At 39.2% G+C, this 20268-nt stretch overlaps 2 protein-coding genes across 2 annotated transcripts; one reads left to right on the top strand and one right to left on the bottom strand.

Annotated features, from left to right (window-relative positions):
- The first annotated feature begins 770 nt into the window (after positions 1 to 770).
- LOC143864730 (protein YLS7-like) lies at positions 771 to 10452 on the top strand. The gene is made up of 3 exons (XM_077375519.1): positions 771 to 2750; positions 6659 to 6936; positions 9310 to 10452. The coding sequence occupies exons 1-3, from the start codon at positions 2192 to 2194 to the stop codon at positions 10111 to 10113; spliced, it is 1641 nt and encodes a 546-aa protein (XP_077231634.1). The 5' UTR covers positions 771 to 2191; the 3' UTR covers positions 10114 to 10452.
- Positions 10453 to 18342: 7890 nt separating this feature from the next.
- On the bottom strand, positions 18343 to 20009 carry INH3 (inhibitor-3). The gene is made up of 2 exons (XM_077375616.1): positions 19500 to 20009; positions 18343 to 18726 (listed from the first exon to the last, which is right to left on the bottom strand). Exon 1 carries the CDS (start codon positions 19877 to 19879, stop codon positions 19523 to 19525), a length of 357 nt encoding a protein of 118 aa, XP_077231731.1. The 5' UTR covers positions 19880 to 20009; the 3' UTR covers positions 18343 to 18726; positions 19500 to 19522.
- Between the last annotated feature and the right edge of the window lie 259 nt (positions 20010 to 20268).

The raw sequence follows: 20268 nt of genomic DNA, 5'->3' as shown, positions 1-20268 counted from the left end.
CCCGTTTGCCGGTCTAATGTGGCTTGAAAGAAACACTTTTTAAACACAATTCACTTTTTCTTTTAAAACGGGTTTTAAATAGGGAATTTATCATTTCCTTATTTAAAACCTGTGATTTGCTAGGCAATCACGCGGAAAGCCATTTCACGACTGACTTTTGCATCATAGAACAGCCACCTCAGATGAATCAATTGTACAAGACAAAATCTGTTGAAAGTGAGCCTGTGTGGCTGTTTTAGGATGCAAAAGTCCGACGCGAAATGTCATGTGACAGTAAATGCACTTAGTGACATGCAGGGGAGCATTTTCATTTGATATTTCATATTTACGAAGGTGCCCCTGCTTTTAGCATTCTCCTTCTACTGAGTTTTTATACGGTGTAAGCCCTTAAAGTCCCTTATTTTTCAAAAAGTACTGTACAGATGATCCAAACCGTCCATATGATGGGCCATATCATAAATAGGTTGTGCCCAAAAAATCATTTCCATAGGATGATCCCAACCCTCCGATATATAGATTAACTGCATATTATGGAAAGCTCTATAGATCGGAGGGCTGGTATCATCCTATCGAAATGATTGTTTGGGCACAATCTATTTACGTTATGGCCCATCATATGGACGGTTTGGATCATCCTATAGTGCGGTCAGTGCAGTACTTTTTTGAAAAATAAGGGACGAGGAATAGGGGCAATTTGGTCATTCAATCAAAGGATTCTACTTTCTTTGCGTTATGATTTGCCAACCACATAAAAAGAGAAGAAGTCCTTTGAAAAAGAAAAGAGGCCGTTGGTATTTTTAGGGTTCCGCAAAAATTTCTTAGAGATCTCTTTAATGGCGAAAATTTTCTGATCTCATTTTTTTCTCCCTTTCTCGATCCGAACTTCATTTAGAAATTAACGATCAAACCGAGCGATTTTCATTCTCTCAAGATCGAAATAGTAGCTTATATCTATGATGCTTTTTTCTAGCGGTTTTCGCTTTAAACTCCAAGTTTCGCGAGTATAGTTGGAGGATTTGAAGGAATTCGTCTGTTTTGATGCCCGTTTTCCTATTTTTTCTATGTTTTTTGCTTGAAACTCCAAGTTTCGCTAGTATAGTGGAGAATTTGAAGGAATTCGTCGGTTTTGATGCTCGTTTTCCTGTTTTTCTAGGTTTTTTGCTTGAAACTCGAAGTTTCGCGAGTAGATTTGGAGGATTTGAAGGATTTCGTCTGTTTTGATGCTCGTTTTCCTGTTTGTCTAGTGTTTTTTGCTTGAAACTCGAAGTTTCGCGAGTAGATTTGGAGGATTTGAAGAAATCTCTCTGTTTTGATGCTCGTTTTCCTGTTTGTCTAGTGTTTTTTGCTTGAAACTCGAAGTTTCGCGAGTAGATTTGGAGGATTTGAAGAAATCTCTCTGTTTTGATGCTCGTTTTCCTGTTTGTCTAGTGTTTTTTGCTTGAAACTCGAAGTTTCGCGAGTAGATTTGGAGGATTTGAAGAAATCTCTGTGTTTTGATGCTCGTTTTCAGGTGTATGGGGGGCAGGTTACTTGTTTAGATCTGCAAAAGTTACAGTTTCGGACGGAGATTTGAAGATATTCTAGTGTTTTTATGCACGATCTGATTAATATTGACGGAATTGTGGAATTTTGAAGTTTAAGGAGATTTTGGTTGTTATTTCAACGGATTTTGGTTGAAATTTGAAGTTTGAGGTAGGGATTTTCGTAAGCAGTTCGAAGGATTTATGCTGTAAGAGGAGATCCAGAGCATTTCAAGGAAATCGAATTTTTTAGCTCTGTATTGGTATTTTTTGATGAATTGTGTGGATTTCTAATGAGAAATTGAACTCACAGGAAGAGGATCATAGGGTTCTGAATGATTTTTTCTCTCTCTCTCTCTCTCTCTCTCTCTGTTTGTTTGGCTATCTATTGTCTGATTTCTGCTAGCTAATAGCCGCACGAAGAGATGAAGGCTGATTAAAAGCTGACTAAATTTCAGTCATTCTAATATTTTTGGATAATCTCTAATTAAATGGCAATTCCATATTAGGATATATGTTTGCTTTTTGGAAGAATCTGTAATTAAATGGCAAAACTATATCAGGTTATATGTTTACTGTGCATCCGGCAAAATATGAAATTTGTAGAAATAAATCAGTGAGCCCTAACTTCTCAGATTATCTTGAGCAAAAGATTACTTGATGTGCAAGCCATGAAGCAGGCTTCGGTTAAAGTGTTACCCACTTATGCTTTTCCAAGGACGATTTCATCCATTGCGATTTCAGTGGGAGGGTTAGCTGTATTCCTTGTTCTGGCTTCATGGCTTCTGATTTCATATCCCATTGGTTCAACAAAAAAATTGGAATTGGGTTTTCTGAACAGCAACCAGACTGGAAATCTGATTATGAGGCAGAGACAAAATGGCCACCAAGATGTGATAAGCAAATCTGGATTTGGTGAAGGAAATGGGTCGGTTCCTTCCTTATCTTTTAATGCAACACCAGAAGCAGAGCCCACTGGTCAGTCAATTTCTCCAAATTATACTGAGGCCGCCGAGATCATTCGACCTTCTGTCTCCAAGGATTCCTCTCCAAATTATAATGAGGCCGTCGAGATCATTCGACCTTCTGTCTCCGAGGATTCCCAGAGAGTTGATTCAGGAGCATCTGATACTACCTCTGGTTCGTCTTCGGATTCCACGATGACAAATTCCACGGCAACAACCCCAATTCTGACTACAGCTATCTCCCTTAACCGCTCCGTGAATTCAGGTAAGCCTTCTCACCTTTCCTTACTCTTCCCTTTTCATTGTTACTTCATGTTCAACTCTTGGTTACTGGATAGCATGGTAGTTGGTACATCTGATAGTTATTTGGGGGCTTTCTTTATTTCTTTTGGATTACTGAAGAACTTAAAAGGATAGCATGTCTTTTAATGAGTATATATCTTGATTGATGCTTTAGTATTTTGCGTTTAGTGATTGATTGGGCTTTTAGGGGTTTTGCTTATATTTATTTGCTGCATTTCCTTGCATTTGAGCCCGTCAATCTATGGTGTAAATTGCAATATTGCATTGCTTATTATGTTAGGTATTAAAACCATTAGGAGGCTTTGGGTTACAAGGACGCCATAGAATCTATGGTTGGGCCATGATAGCAGAACAGGTTGTTGCCCTTCACATGAATATATCCGTCTGTATGATTGATGTCATGCTCGTTGAGTGTAGAACATGGGCAATTTTTTTGTTTTTGAAAGTCTGAAAGACTGTCCTGATTATCCAATTGAACCAGCCATTGTAAAGTTGTAACATATTGATGATTTATCTTTGATGAACCGAAGATAGCCTTGTAACTTGGTTATCCCACTTTAATATTGGATTTAGAAGCCATATTTTTGTTTTCCACTTATAGAGATGCTAGACAGGTTTTAGTGAGTTTGTTGGGTTTCTTTTGCTGTATTCACTTCTCAGCATGACCTTTGGGATTTTACTAAGAGCAGAAACTCTTAGGTTGAGACACATGATTAGATTGTGGTTCATTTTACCTTGAGTCCCAGTTCCCAACTTATCCTTTGTTTAGGAAATATCCGGATGTGCGTACAAAGATATCATACCAGCTAGAGATGCTTCCTCTTGTAGAACTGAAAATCTGTTGGAATTATCATTGTGGACATTAGTGTTTCAAAACACAGATGCGGGTCAGAACGCAGCCAAAGCAAATCCTAGTCGACTTGGTACGATGCAGTCGAATACTCGGTTGGCACGGCTGAGTACTCAGTTGACACAGTCATAACTCGGGAGAGTCAAAAGAGTTTTGATCGACTTTGTAGGCTAAAGTAAAAGGGAGTCAACTCAGGGGAGTCCACGATGACGCAGGAGAGTTTCAAAACTATGTTGGAGATTATCTTGACTGTTTCTCATCTAATCCTGCTTGATTTTGTACAAAAAATAGTAGTTCCATGAAATTGGGAGAGTACTGTTTGATGACAGCTGTTGATCATAAGAAAGCACTGTGTCACTTGTTCAAAATGTTTGAGGGATTTGTAGAAGAATATTTTTTTTAGTGATAAAGCATCTTCAAAGTAATTCTGGGGAGAATATATCTTTAATGCGTTATGTAGGGAATTTAACCGGGTAGAACTCACCCCTAAAAGCTAGCTGTTAGAGGGAGGGTGCCCGTTCCCTTATAACCCATCCCCATCCACTTCACTTATCCGATGTGGGACTATTTGCTTTTGCATGGAACCCCAACAATCTCCCCCTCCACGCAGAAGCAACATGGACAATCTCGCCCCTCCACGCAGCGGCAACATGGGAACCACGATATACTACTCCGGGTTTCCGAGATCTTCCCCGAGGGACATTCCCACCCTCAAAGGCAAACCGGGGTTACCATGCCCTGAGCTCCGATACCATTTGTTGAGAAAATCCGCGGGTTAAATCAATCCGATCATGCACAAATTAAATGGAAAAATAAAAGTAAGCACAAACTAGCCACAAGATGAACACCAAGAGGTTAATATGTTGAACCTTCGGGCAATTGCACCTCCCAACATTTTCTGTAGAAGCTTTCAATTCGAAATCAACTTTCCATTTGTCCTGGCTATATCTTCTTAAAAAATAAAAGAGAAAAAAAGAGAAGAAAAAATTGTCCTAGATATATTATATACCCCTTGTGACCCAGTGGTCATGGGTTCGAGTCACGGAAACAGCCTCTCTACAAAGCAGAGGTAAGGCTGCGTACATCTAGCCCTCCCCAGACCCCGCAATGGCAGGAGCCTCGTGCACTGGGTCGCCTTTTTTTTTATATTATATCCCTGTTGAAGATCTTTGAACATCTACTGGTTAATGAAGTTTGTCAGAAACAAGGTACCCATTTTAAAGTGTCCAAGTAACATCATATGATAATTGACACTTATATGTTATCACAATCAATCCAGTCAGTCCACAGGTCAACAAAGAGTGAGGTGCTCATCCAAGCCTTGTCAGAGCAAAATGAGTGATGTCCTCTTCTAAGCCCATTCACCTGTGCCCAAAGCCACACAAATTGCAGAAATTCTAAACTCTTGCAGAAATTCTAAACTCGGAGAATTTGTCTTACTATTTGAAACTACGACTACCCTTCTAGAATTAAAGATAGTGATCGTGTTTGTCTATCCAGAATAGGGGTGCCTTGTCTGGTATGAACCTGATAGAAGGAAGATGCAAGGGCCAACAAAGCAGATTGAAAGCCCCATGACTGAATCCTCCCAATCCCAGATTCATCAAGCATCAGTAATAATGTCTATTAGGATATGCTGTGAAAAGATATTTATTATCAGAAGCATCAGGAGTATGTGTATAGGATATGTTGTGACCCTGTTTCATTATTCTGTGTATCTATTTGTCTTCAAACTATGTACTGGGTTGGGTGACTGAAACCCAAGGTCCAGACACAGGACTGACGACCTTGTGACTGTGTCCTTCCAAGTGCATTAGGATGCTTGCAGTTTGGTGTACACCCTTAAGCATCAGGATTGCAATTTGGTTGTACAACCAAATGCACCTTTAAGCATCAGGAACATACCCATTGGCTATTGTTTTTTTTTTTTTTGGAATGATTGCCAATTGTATTGCAAAAAGAAGACCGGGATGGTCAAGGTACAAAGATAAGAAAGCAACAAAAGGAAAATACAATATTAGCTAGAAAACATCATGGAGGAAGCGAATCGAACAAGGCCAAAGTCTCTTTCGAAACACCATCTCTAGCGATTCTATTGGCTACTTCATTAGCCGAACGTTGAACATGCTTAAATTGAATAGATAATAATGCTTCATCCAATCAAACATTTCATCAAAGAATCTGTCAAATCTCTAGGGATGGTTAAGTGGTCCATTTAACCACTTGATAAGATTTAAAGAGTCCCTTTCTACTATCACTTTGTCTGCTCTGTTCTCAGCTAGTAGCTTTAGACCCTGATGGGCTGCTCGAACCCATTGGCTATTGTATATTGCGATTTCGGTTTACACCCAGATGGACCCTTCAGCATCATTAACATACCCATACGCTACGTTTTCCTAATCTTAATAAGTGAAAAACTATGTATATTTGTATACGAATGTATTTCTATTCAAGCTCTAAATTGGCTCAGGTGTTTCCAACTCAAGGCTATTGTATATTGCGGCAACATTTTCTTCTCATCACATTTATTTTGTGAATTGCATTTAGTATTTTAGTTACCCTTGTCATGGTCATAAGTCATAACCAAGGTTAAATTTCGGTTTCAGAGGTAATTTCGCTCCTATCCGAAACCGAAATCCCAAAATTTCGGCCGAAATTCCATAACTGGCACTTGAAATGTCATTTTTTGGGCCGAAATTACCAAAATGTCGGTAATTTTGGCTGAAATTCTGTAAAGTAATAAAAAATTAATATTTTATCTTAAATTTTGCCGAAATTTGGTACGTTTCGGAAATTTCGGTTTCTGAATATTTCGGTTTCGGTGTTCACCGAAATCCGAAATTTAAAACCTTGGTCATAACTACCAAAATGCTTTGCTTCTTAATTTCACATTGACATCTTATTTGCGTTGTTCATTCAGAAAAGAAAGTGTAACCCGATCACATAGCATGTCGTTTTCTGGATTATGTTTCACTCTCAACACATCACATATTTCTCTTTTTTTTTAATTTATTCTTTAGGGAACTGTGATCTGTACCATGGCAAATGGGTTTTCGATCCAAAAGGGCCCCTATACACAAACAATACATGTCCCATTATAACGCAAATGCAGAATTGTCAGGGCAATGGGAGGCCAGATAAGGATTATGAGAGTTTTAGATGGAAACCTGACAAGTGTGATCTCCCGAGATTTGATGTCCAGAAATTCATGGAGCTGATGAGAGGGAAGACCCTGGCCTTCGTTGGCGATTCAGTCTCCCGAAATCAGATGGAATCCTTGTTGTGCATTCTCTGGCAGGCAAGCTCTCTTAATTTATGTCTTTGATTTTCTTTTTTCTTTTCTTTTCTTTTTTGGAATGATTATGCCTTTGAATTTATTTTTTATTTTTTTTGGAATGATTATGCCTTTGAATTTCATAATTTAGAAACTTAACCATTGATTGCAAAAAACAACACATTGTCTCGATATATATGCTATAGGTAGATATGCTGGTGCCAATTATTTGTTAACTGATAATTCCTGTTCTTCCACATAAGAAGAATACTCTATTCAAAATTAAAAAACTGGCGTATGACATTCGTCAGGAAAGCATTATGGGCACTTCTAGCATGCCAATGAGTAAAAGGAACAAGGAATAAGGAACTTAATTTATGTTCTGTCTTTATGAAGATATCGTTTATTATACACAATTTTAACAGTTATCGTTTTCCATTTAGAGGACTGGTATGTAGATATACTTGGATCAGTATAAGCGTGGGGATCAGCCTTCCAGTGATTTGGTATTCATATAACACTATTTCGTTGTCAGAAACTTTTGAATTTTGGATGGTGTAAAAATGCAACCTAAAGCCCTTTTTCAACTCTTTTTTCACTTCTAGCTTAATTTCTCTAGGAGTAGAGCTCCTATGATCATTTTCAAATAAATTTAACTTGAATCAATTAACAAAAACATGAATGGACAGATTAAGTCAAATTGACTTATTTAGGGATTCTATCCTTTAGATGTCAATGTCTGTTTTTTTTTGTTCAATACAGTTTTAAATCATTAAAAAAAATATCATGCATGGTCCACTTGAAAATGTATGTTTTTTCTGGGGTTTGGCTGTTCGCCTGTTTGTGAATATTCCTCGCATTTTTTCTAATTTTGTTGTTTTTCTATTTTTTTCATTTTTATAAAAAGAGCTTTCCTCTCCCCCTCTGTTCCAGTCTCGAACCCTACACCTCATGACAACAGAGTAATTATTGCCTCAAACTACAAGACAATGTAGGAGATTTTTTTTTTTCATTTTTTAATGTTTGTTTTGTATTTTTATTCATTGTTTGGTGCTTTTACGTGCCATCAGGCTAGATCCATGAATGCATGCATTTGTTTGTTTTTCTTTCTTCTTTCTATTGACTATTTTTTTTTCTTTTTTTTATATTTTAATGTTTAATGTTTGTTGTGCATTCTGGTTTGATGTGCATTTTCATAATCTCTCTCTCTCTCTCTCTACGCGCACACACACACACATAAGCTTCATCCACTTATTTATGGGTCTATATGCTTATTTTATTTTACTTTTTTCACTTGTTTTCATCCATTTTCTCATTAAAGAATGTATGTCATCATTGTCCTTCAATTTTTATATATTTCACTTCAGTTAGTCAACTATTTCTAAACGTTTTCTTCTAGTAGATAGAAACATTTGTCATGGGAGGATTGGGATTTGGGAACAAGCTCACCCACACTCTGAACATTATAAATTACATTAAAATTACCAAAACATACATTTTCTAAAATGAATATTCAAATAATTTTGAAGATAAAAACAAGAATATATGGTAGAAACAAGGCAACAGTCTACATTTTAGGCCATGTGACCCCCAAAAAAATCTCTTGCTCATCGATCAATACACTATCTATCAGCCGATTTGCCTTATATGCATCAGTTTGGCCATTGGTCCTTACACAAAACTATACTGATATTTTAATCCTTGGTAGACCATCGGGCCAGGAATATCGCGCCCTCCATCGGTTGGTAAACTTTTGCTTTTATATTTTCCTGTATTATTATTTAAAAGGTAATATGATTATTATCTAAATATATAATTCTATAAGGGAGATGATACATGCACTTGCTTGTTTGATAATGGCACCCCTCACTTCAGTAAACACTTTGATTGGCAGTTGATATATTTTTTTCGATTTTTAACAAGCTTAAAACAGCTAATTAGAAAAGTGTTGTTATTGAAGAAAGAGTGTGGGTATCATCTTCCTAATGTTATGATCTAAGTGAGTTTCTTATGTCTCTGCAACTCAGCATCATGGATTCTCCATAGCTTCAAAACTCCCCTGCAATTGTCGACACTCCCAGTCAACTCCCTTTCATGGGCCGAGTTCTTGTCCGAGTCCGCATTTTTCCTTACATTTTTAATTAAAACTCCTTTGATCTCTCAAGTTATGAATGCATCAATCTAGTACTTACTAGGAAATTCATTGGCTGCATTTTGACCCGCGTCCATGTTTTGAAACACTAGGATTCTCCCACACCTGTGTTTGAAACAAAATTGTGCCAACTTTTACTACTTTCTTATGAAAGAAAGAGTCTATTCCAACGACCAAAAGTTCAGTTCAACTGATCACACTGCTTCCTGTTATTGATTTCTCATTTCTTTGGGAGTGTTTTTTAGGGAGAAGCACCAATAAACCGAGGCAATCGGAAAATGCACCGTTGGTGGTTCAGATCGGCTAACATAAGCATTGTCCGAATATGGTCCTCATGGCTCGTCCACACTTCCTCAGAGCCCTTCCAATTCGCTCCCAAAGATATTGTCAAGCTCCACCTTGACACTCCCGACGAGACATTCATGGACTTCCTCCCAACCTTCCATGTTGTCGTCCTCTCTTCCGGCCACTGGTTCGCCAAACAATCCGTCTATCTCCTCAACAACGAAATCCTCGGTTGGCACTTATGGAATCCCGACAAAACCCGAGGAAAAACCCAGGAAAGGAAAATAAACAATGTGGAAGCTTTTTCAATATCAGTGGAAACAAGTCTTACAGCCATGGTGACACACCCGAATTACACGGGCCTGACAATAGTCCGATCATATTCGCCGGACCATTATGAGGGCGGGGCTTGGAATACCGGCGGGTCGTGTACTGGACGGGTCCGGCCCGCAACCGAAAGTGAATCGGTGGTGAACGGATTTACCGATGAAATGCATAGGAAACAAGTGAAGGGTTTTGAGACCGCGATTAAGAAGGCGAGTAACAGATCCAAATTGAGGTTGATGGATATTACGGACGCATTCGGGTATCGGAGTGATGGGCATCCGGGCCCTTATCGGAGCCTGGATCCGAATAAGGTGACTAAGAGGGGCCCTCATGGTGAGCCCCCGCCACAAGATTGTTTGCACTGGTGTATGCCCGGCCCGGTTGATACTTGGAATGAGCTTTTGCTTGAAATCATACGCAGAGAATTTGAAGGGTGATCAGTTGAAGAGAGTTGGATGCCATTGTTGTAATTCTGTAAGATTAAAAGTTCAAATGACAGGAAAGCCCTTTCACTACGAAGGGTCATAGGGCTGCTATGGAACAAATCTTGGGGGTATTTTTTGTCAATTCATTTTTATAGTGGAAGGTACAAAAGAGTTTTTTTTTTCCTTCATTTCTATTTTTGATTATTTGTTGTTGTAATGTTTATTTAGTATTCTGAAATGTAAAATGAAGGGAAAGAAGAAATGGCAGGAATTCAAATTACGGAATAGCTTGGAAATGGTACTCCATTTTCTCAACTCTATTCCACTTGCAAATCTTGTAGAATTTCATCACTCTTTAGGTTTGTTTGGATGTGTGGAAAAATTTTCATGGATTTTTTTTATTCAAAATAAAAAAATTATTTCTAGGAAAATTGCAAACCTAGTAGACTGGCTTGAATCCTAATATGGGGCCCACTTCGTAGGATGATCCAAACTGTTCAATTGTTGGGCCACATTGTAAACGGACAATACCTCGTAAATCATCCCCATAGGATGATCCTAACCCTCTGATCGGTAGAGGGACTGCACATTATAGAAACCTCTAAAGATCGGAGGGTTAGGATCATCCTATGGAGATGATTTACGAGGTACATGTTGTGGCCCATTAAATGAAGGGTTTGGATCATCCTATGAAGTGGATGCCACTGTAAAAAAAACTAACCAGAGACATTACAGCACAATTTCTTAAAAATTCCAAGAGAGAGCTGCAAGAATTTGATCATTCATGACTTGATTTCAGAAAAGGGGGCGTGGTTTATGAGCTCAAGCTCAAATAGCTTAACTCTATTCCAAATAGAGGTTTATTTTTACTTTTCTTTTTCTGTCACTTCGCACCATCTCCTTTCTCAATTCTCTACCTCTCCTATTCTCCCTACGCTTCTAAAAAATTCAGCAAGCTAATATTCCATGGAAAAAAAAATTCTTGGTTGCCGCATTTGTTTTTCATTTTCTAATTGTTTTACGGTGGGCTTTATGCTTCTGGGTGATCGTTTTTATGAATTGAGACTGTGCTGGTTGTTGGAGAGGATCTCCACAAGTGGGGCGGATGAGGTAAGTTATGGGGGCGAATAACTCCGTTCAAAAAAAAAATGTAAATATCCTGCCTATTGAGTCCCTATTTGGATTGCAGGAATTTTCTGGAAAAGTTTGGAAAGGAAAAATATTTCCAAAATTACCTATTTTATTTACACAGGAAAAAGGATAACTTGAACCAATCCTACTCAATTTTTACTTAGAAGGAACTTCAATTTATGATGATAACTCTCTAAATTAACCATTATTCATATTATATCCCTCTAAATTGTGAAAAGAAAAAAATTTCCTGAAAAAAATATGCTTTCAGAAATGTTTTCTTGCAATCCAAACAGGGCCGAGTCCCATTTTACTAAAACAATAGTATAAGAAAGTGCCTTCAAAGAAGTCCTAATACCAGCAGCAATCTGAAACAAGTTCTCTCAAATGCAAATCTTTTCATGGGATAAAGACATTTGTCATACTAAAAGTATGGGTTCGTCTTCAAACAATCTGAAACAAGGTGCCTAGATGACACAGCTTTCCGCATGAGAAAAACAAATGATTTCCGCCAAATAGAACAGACCAACCCATTGGAGAGAACAGAAGCCATGTTCACAAAGAGGGCTTGAAACTATTAACACAATGGGACCTGCAAACCTGGAGAAAAGAACCGGTTTTCTACCATTGTAACAAGAATATTTAGCCGCGCAAGCGGGTAGTCAATGCTCTAGATCTTGAATTAAAAGCTTGGTGGCAAACTAAGGGTGTGTTTGGCAAGGCTGCTTGAAGGCCCCTGCTGACCGAAGTGATTTAGAAAGATTCTTTTTTCTCGATGGTGATCAGTCATGGTATCCATAGCGTAGCGTTGCTTCTTTTTCGGCCAAATCCTAATTTCGTTTTGCTTCTCCTGGTCGTCGAGCCTATGGACTCGACTCTTTTCCCTGCCCCCGGCCTCTCACTTTGTTTCGTTCTTCCTCTGTGCCGTCGAGGAAAACGCTTTCGGAGATCGAGATATGATTTGTTTTTCATCAAAAACGAAGAAGGCCGAGGATGGCCTACGGTGCGTTATCTGAAGGGCGAAGAGAACAAGCTCTTTCAGCCACTGTGGTATATAATTGCTGCGCCCTCTCCTCGTTCTGCCCGCTGGCCTATTGGGATAGCAGCCTTCGGGCTTTGCTTAATGAGAATCTTGAGAAGCGACTCTGGTATCCTCCAAAGAATCTCATTTTTTTAGTCGAAATAGAGGGTGAAAATCGGAAAATGAGCTTAGCGGGTCATGGGTCAGGTAGCCAAATGAGATTTTCAGGATCTTTTTGTTTCTCATTCTTCGCACCTAAAGACTCCCATTAAAGAATCGTTCTCAAGCACACCTTAAGTTGTTTGTGCGATACTATCAGTCTCAGCACATACTGCATGATCACTTGTCACATTTTAACTTGTTTTTCATACGAAACAGTGGGTTTTTGAGCCCGATTGGGGACCAAAAATACATGGACAACATTGCAGTAAGCTGTTAGCTTGTGTTTTGAAAATGTATCAAGTGAAATGTTTTAAAAATGTTTCAGGTGAAATGTTATATTGATCAAGATCCATGTGATTTCTGAGACATCACAAATGGTTGAGTTGCTGAACTAATCTTTATACCTTTGCGGAATCTATGGACTTCACGCAGGCCCTGAACACAAATCGCTTTGGCGGGAAATTGTTATTGTTTCAAGCTCAATGAATCTTGGAAAGCTGCTTGAGACTTCAATGTCATAAGACATACTAACAAAAAATTAGGAGGTATGGCTAAAAAGGCTCTCGATACTGATAAATATAACAAATGTATTTTGTTTATAGAAGGGAAAAAAAACTACTAAGCAAAGAAAGAAGGGACAAAGAGTCCCAATTACACACGATGAGGCACACATACAAAGGCTCCCGGATACTGATGATTTTAACAAATGTATTGACGATGCAGGTCTTAAGGATATGAAATCATCTGGAAGATTGCTTTCATGGTTTAATTGGGAAAATGATGACAGAAAAATGATTTTCTCGGCTGGACAGAATTTTAACGAACACCTACTTGGTCTAGACTGAGACTGAAAGTTGGAAATCAGAATCCTGGGGGTGGCTCAATGACCCTACATCAGTGGAAGTTGTTTCCCAATCTTGGAATTCTCATTTTGCAGGAAACCCAATGTCCAGACTTCAAAGTAGTGCATAAGTTGAAGGAGACGAGAAAAACATCAAGGCTGGGAACCTAAGGGCCCTTTTGGATGCCAAGAAGATTTTGATTTGGATTTCTCACATTTGCAGCCCATTTTGCGTTGTGATTTGGATCCACATCAAATCCTTGGATTTCCAAATCAGCGACTGACAATGAAAAAAATCAGATTTCCAAATATGCTGTGGAAATAAGAAATTGGAAATCCACAGATCTGGCAGTTTCCTTCACCCTCTTGGCTCCTCAACCTCTCCCTCCAGTAGGAAGTAACCCCTTCCCTCTCTATCTCCCTCAACATGAGCTGGCAGATCTATTCATTTTGTATTCAAAACTCAATTCCAAATCCAAATACAAAATATGAGTTATCCAAATGGGCTGTCAAGTAATTTCGAAGAACATAACTTATCTTGTCTCATACCAAATCTAGTCTAAATCAAGTTAAATCTGACCTAGCTAACAATCTTATGATACCTCGGCTTAGGGAAACGGAAACGGATAGGTTCTTCGCCAATAATTTCTAAATATTCCTTCATAGAAGAGAGTATTTCCAAACAAAAATCCAGAGATGATTGACTAAACCCCGGGGGCTATGGTACTAGATTCTTTCAAACATCCACTGCAGCTTCTCTAACTGAAAATTTGTCAAACTGAAAAATCACAAGAAGATATGCAACATACCTTTAAAAAAAAGAGAGAAGATATGCAACATGCTATTAGACCAGTATAAATATCTCCTACCGCCTCATCACTCTTCAATAGGAAATGTTACTAAACCAATCAGATACTAACTACTCAGACCTCTTGGCTGTCCAGAGAGATACATCGCGAGGAAGTTGATGAGATTATTGCTAATATAGATCTCGATAAAGCTCCTGGCCCTAATGGATTTAATGCGGCCTTCTTTAATGCATTTTGGCAGCCCTTCTTCAAAGCTCGTGGTCCTCCTTGGGGGGCTGTCTTATAGGGGCCAGAACCTCCCGTGGGCTCGAAAAGGGGCTTGCCAGCCCGGCCTGGGGCACCACTCATGATGTGTATCGCACCTTATGCCCATCCCGCGCTTAGTAGGAGGCTCCACACTGCTGTTGATATATAGCGGAAAATACCTACCAAGTTGAAGGGAAAGTTTTATAGGACAGCTGAGAGGCCAGCCATCCTATACGGCTCAGAATGTTGGGCCACCAAGAAGCAGCATGTGCATAAGATGAGTGTAGCGGAGATGCGAATGCTTAGATGGATGTGCGGCAACACAAGGTTAAATAGAATTAAAAATGAAGACATCCGTAGAAAGGTGGGGGTGGCACCAATTGAGGAGAAGATGAGAGAGCACCGCTTAAAATGGTTTGGGCATATCTAACGTAGGCTTTTGGATGCTCCAGAGACAAGAAGTGAGTCATGCCAGGTTGATGGAGTAAAAAGAGGTAGGGGCAGACCGAAAACAACTTGGGTTGAAACTGTGAGGAAAGACTTGATGGCTAATAACATAACAGAGAATATGACCTTGGATAGGAGAGAATGGAAGAAAATGATCCATGTAGACGAACCCAACTAGTGTCAAGATTAGACTTAGTCCATTTGAGCCGGGGAGATTCTTTTCCCTTCTTCATGAAAATTTTCTATAGGATTCATTAGCCGACCCCAACTAGTTTGGGACAAAGGCTTAGTTGAGTTGAGTTGTACACCCTTACTTTTTCCCCTACTCTTCTAGAGAACTGCCGTGCAACCAAACACTACTTACCACTATTCTACCATCCTTCTAGACAAACCAAAGGCTTGTCTCCTCCCCTTTGACTTCTTATTCTACTACTCTCCGAGCCACCCCCAAGCAACCAAAGAAGCCCTAAGAGAATTAGTTGTGCCCCATCCAACACCAATTGGTTTTGGGAAAGTCGGTTGCGCTGATGATCCTACAGAAAGATTATGGCAAACAGGCTTAAGGCTTTCATTGGAGATATCATCAACCCCGCTTAACCGGATTTAATGCGCATGTGTCACAGGTTCAGTCAGGGAATTCGATTCGGAGTCTACTCGGGAGACAAAATTAGCTTTTGGCATGCTAAGTGGTGTTCTTCTTTTAAGGACATGTTCCCCTCCTTATTTTTAGTTGCATCTCACCAAGATGCCGTGGTGCGGGATTGTTTTGAGAGAAGCGGAGACCGGATTATTTGGAAACTAGCTTTTAGAAGGAATTTCTTTGATAGATAGCTTCCTTTGGTGATGAGGTTGTTTGAATAGGACTCTTTATGCGAATTTGATCATTTTGCCTATTATAAAGGACTTTGATGTGATACTTGGTATGGATTGGTTGTCACTGCACTATACTCATGTTGATTGTCACCATAAGGTTGTCACTTTTAGTATGCCCAATCAATTATCCTTTGAGTTTGTGGGTACTAAAGAAGTGGCATCAGTTTCTGTTATTTTTGCCTTACGTGCTAGTAAATTACTTCAGAAGGGTTGTGAGAGGTATTTGGCATATGTAGTGGTTAATAAGACAGAGGATTTGAAGCTTGAAAACATTCCCGCTGTATGTGAGTTTCCAGACGTGTTTCCTACAGATTTGGTTTCCTTACCTCCCAATCGAGACAACGAGTTTGTAATTGATCTACTACCCGGGACAGCACCAATCTCTAAGGAGCCATACAGGATGGCACCCATTGAACTAAAGGAGTTAAAGACTCAATTGCAAAAATTAATTGATAAGGGCTTTGTGCGTCCTAGCGTATCACCATGGGGAGCACCAGTTTTATTCGTGAACAAAAAGGATGGCACGATGAGGTTGAACCAAGTGACTATCAAAAATAAGTATCCTCTGCCACGCATTGAGGATTTATTTGATCAACTACAAAGGGCTTCCGTCTTTTCAAAAATTGATTTGAGGTCAGGATATCACCAATTGAAGGTTAGACAAGAGGACATTCCAAAGACAACTTTCCGCACACGATACGGTCACTATGAGTTCTTAGTCATGCCATTTGGAGTTACTAATGCCCCTGCAGCCTTTATGGATCTCATGAACCGCATCTTTAAACCATATCTCAATTACTATGTCCTGGTGTTCAATGATGATGTACTAGTTTACTCCAAAAGCAGAGAAGAACATGAACAACATTTGCGTGTGGTATTACAATTGTTGAGGGAAAAGAAGTTAAATGATAAGTTCAGTAAGTGTGAATTCTGGTTGGAGCGGATTTCTTTTTTAGGCCATGTCATCTCTTGCATGGGAATTTCAATGGACCCTTCAAAAGTAGAGGCAGTGATGCAGTCGCCCCGTCCTTCTACAGTTAGTGAGGTTCGCAGTTTTCTTGGTTTAGCGGGTATTTTCCAGGATAGCAACACCCTTGACTAGATTGACACAGAAGAAAGAAAGGTTCATATGGACAGATGAGTGTGCAAACAGCTTTCAGGAATTGAAGCATAGATTGACCTCTGCTCCTATTCTAGCACTTCCAGATGGCAATGAACACTTTGTGATCTATAGTGATGCCTCAAAGAGAGGCTTGGTATGTGTCCTTATGCAGAACGGGAAAGTAATTGCTTATGCCTCTCGTCAGCTGAAGCCTTATGAAAATAACTATCCGGTGCATGACTTGGAGTTGGCAGCCATTGTGTTTGCTTTACAAAATAGAGGCTCAGAGGTTGTTATGTTTGCTTTTCCAGAGAAGACAAGAGGGTGTGGATCTGGGATTCTACTGGGGCCTTTACTGTCAAATCATTTTACAACCAATTCGTGCCGTGCCCCCTTCCCCCCCATTGAAGCAAAAGTATGGAAGATTCAGGTTCCTCCAAGAGCATACTCGTTCAGTTGGGCAGCAATCCGGAATCAGATTCAAACGGTGGACTTTCTTAGAAAGCGAAATATGATAGTTGACCATTGTGTTTTGTGCATAGCGGCTGGGGAATCGGTGGACCGTTTTTTTATCCATTGTAGGCAGGGAGATATGGAGTGGTATTCTTTCCAAGTTTTGCATCGCTTGGGTCTTCCCCTTCGAATCTTCCGGATATGCTTGAAGGTTGGTCACTGGTGCCATGGAAGAAAAAGGGTAAAGTGCTCTTGTCTTTGTGTTTCTTAGCTTCCTTAAGGGTTATTTGGAAAGGAAGGAATGCAAGGGTTTTTGAAGGTGTAGCCAAGTCCTCTTATTATCTTTTCATCAAAGTCATAGCCATGACTATAGCTTGGGCGAAAAGCCCTCCCCTTTCCGCTTTTTTTCGGCATCTGACCTTTGGGAAGTATGGAAGGAATTATGCTTTAGTGTGGAAAATCATCCCCCTACCATTCAAGTCAGGAAAACACCACCCCCCCCCCCCCCGGTTTCTGAAACTGAACTTTGATGGCTTCAGTATAGGAAATCCAGGATTGGGAGGCATAGGAGGTGTTCTTAGAGATCATAGAGGGGACGTTATTTGGACGTTCTCAGGGCCAATTGGAAGAGTAGATACTAATGAAGCTGAGGTTAGGGCTATTCATCAATGTCTTCTTCAGTTGGACGAGGAGTGTCTTAATTCAACAAGAGTGGCATTTATCTGAAGCATGATAGCTGATTTGACAAGTAGAAGAACGCATATGCATCTCCATCAAGACAAAAGGTCCATTTTCTTGTCAATTGTTCATGTGGAACATTATTTTTGAAGCCCTTTGCTGTGCATAAACAAGTCAAAATTGCAGATATGTTATTATTTATTAAGTGGCTTGATGATGTGGTTGAAGAGATCTGAGCAGAACATGTTCTCAAAATTGTTACGGGCAATGTTAGTACTTAAGTGGATACTTTGGCAAAGTTAATGGAAGAAAGAAACTGTATTGGAGAACGTGCTTTACACATTGCCTTGATTTAATTTTGGAAAGTATAGGAAGGTTAGATGTGCTGTAACAAAACTAAAAACACAAGGGCAGTGATCAAACTACAAATACATATACAGGAATCCATGGGTTTGAACCAAATGAGGACATTCACCCAAAAGCAAAAAGACAATAACCCCTTTCACTTGCACTTGCAGGGTTTACACTTTACACAACTTTGTAAGATCTGTATAAACAAAATGTAACTTTCAATAGTATGTTTTGTAATGAAATAGGCATAGTTGGTTCATATGCAAAAGAAAATGATGAAAAGAAAAGTGAAGATATTATTCTTCATGATGACAATGTTGGCATGATGTATTGTTTTTCATTGAGACTAGCTTGCCCATTCAATCACTAGTTGATTAGAGGACAAACCTATAGGGGTTTTGTTTACAGGGCTATTGATAAGGGGAAAGCAGAAATCACAGCCACCCTTAATAATCAACAAAGGAGAAACCAACCAATGCTAGCACGATTGGATGCAGAACTCCATCAACATCTGCATGCAACAACATATTATTATTTTCTCAACTCCTGACTTCAGTATGAGGAAAATTTATTCACATATCCTGAGGTGAAAACAGTATTACATAATTTCACAAAGAGAATGTCCATGTCGAGATGAATAGCTCAAGCTAAAGACACAAAAAGATGCCTTTATAGATTAGGAATCAGAATACCAAACCAGCATGGCAATTTTAATAGATGATTCCTGATACTGTGCTAATAAGAGATGGCCCTTTCTGTCTAGAATTGTACATTCAATTTTAATAATGACCGCATAACATGACAGGAAACAGAGGTCAAGAAAAGGAACAAGGAAAATACATGTGATACCAAAAAAGGATCGAAACCAAACTTAACAGTGCTTAGAAATAGCGTCAAAGAGATAAAGGAAATGACAGCAATTCAGTTTTTTCAATACCTTGTGTACCATGAAAGGCATGTACATCAAACAAACCAGAAGATTCGAAGGGGAAAATACAAATAACTAGATAAAACCCTAAATTCAAAACATCAAATACAAATAACTAGATAAAACCCTAAATTCAAAACATCAAATACATCTGAACAGTCAAAATCATAGCTCAAAATAGCAAAAAATATATAAAAGAATGTTGCCACATCAGAAAAGGCGCGCAAAATTAGATTTTGAACTTTTAATTCTCCAACGCATATTTCTATCTAATAAGATCCAGATGCAAATCATTTTTGAGAATTATAAAAGAAAAAACTGCAGAGTACCAAAAAAGAAGGAAATGTTAAACTTACAAAGACACAAATCAACGGATGGATCAATGTCCTGCGGAAGAACAACAACCACTAGTGCTGGCCCCGTCTTTATTGGAATTTTGATCGTGGCCGTCCGTTTTGGGATGATGATCGTGATCGTGATCTTCGTCCTCGCTATCGTCCTCATCAAATGGTTTCTGTTTGTGGAACATGCAACATTTTTTGGAGCTCTTTTTATTGAGAAACTCGTTATCGACCGTACCTTCCTTCCACGTCACCTTTTTCTTTGATGGACGGCGAGATAGACGGAGAACTAGGGTTTGTTGTGGGTGCTGAGAAGAAGAAGAAGGAGAGGGATTTTCTAGGGTTATTATGGTGGAAGAAGAACCAGTAACGGGTCCTGTGAAAGATCTCGCCATCTCTCTTTCTCTCTATCGTTTGCTTTTTGGGTTTGGAATATTCGAGGAGGAGGAAAACAAGAGAGGCGTTATATACGTGTCTTCGGGTAGAGGCTAATATACGCCGGGCGGGAGGTAATCCTTTGTCGTTTGCTTTTTGGGTTGGAAAGAAGAGAGGAGATTTTATATTGTGTAAGCCCTTATAGTCCCTTATTTTTCAAAAAGTACTGTACGGACCACTTCATAGGATGATCCAAACCGTCCATAAGATGGAACACACCGTAAATAGGTTGTTCCGCAAAAATCATTTCCATAGGATGATCCCAACCCTCCGATCTATAGAGAACCGCATATTATGGAAACCTCCATAGATCGGAGGGTTAAGATTATCCTATGGAAATGATTTTTGG

Source organism: Tasmannia lanceolata, unplaced genomic scaffold, assembly GCF_043159265.1.
Source record: "Tasmannia lanceolata isolate RefF3 unplaced genomic scaffold, GAP_Taslan_0.1 ptg000054l, whole genome shotgun sequence".
Classification (NCBI taxonomy): domain Eukaryota; kingdom Viridiplantae; phylum Streptophyta; class Magnoliopsida; order Canellales; family Winteraceae; genus Tasmannia; species Tasmannia lanceolata.
The sequence above is the reverse complement of the archived record's forward strand: the minus strand, read 5'-3'. Positions and strand labels throughout refer to the sequence as shown.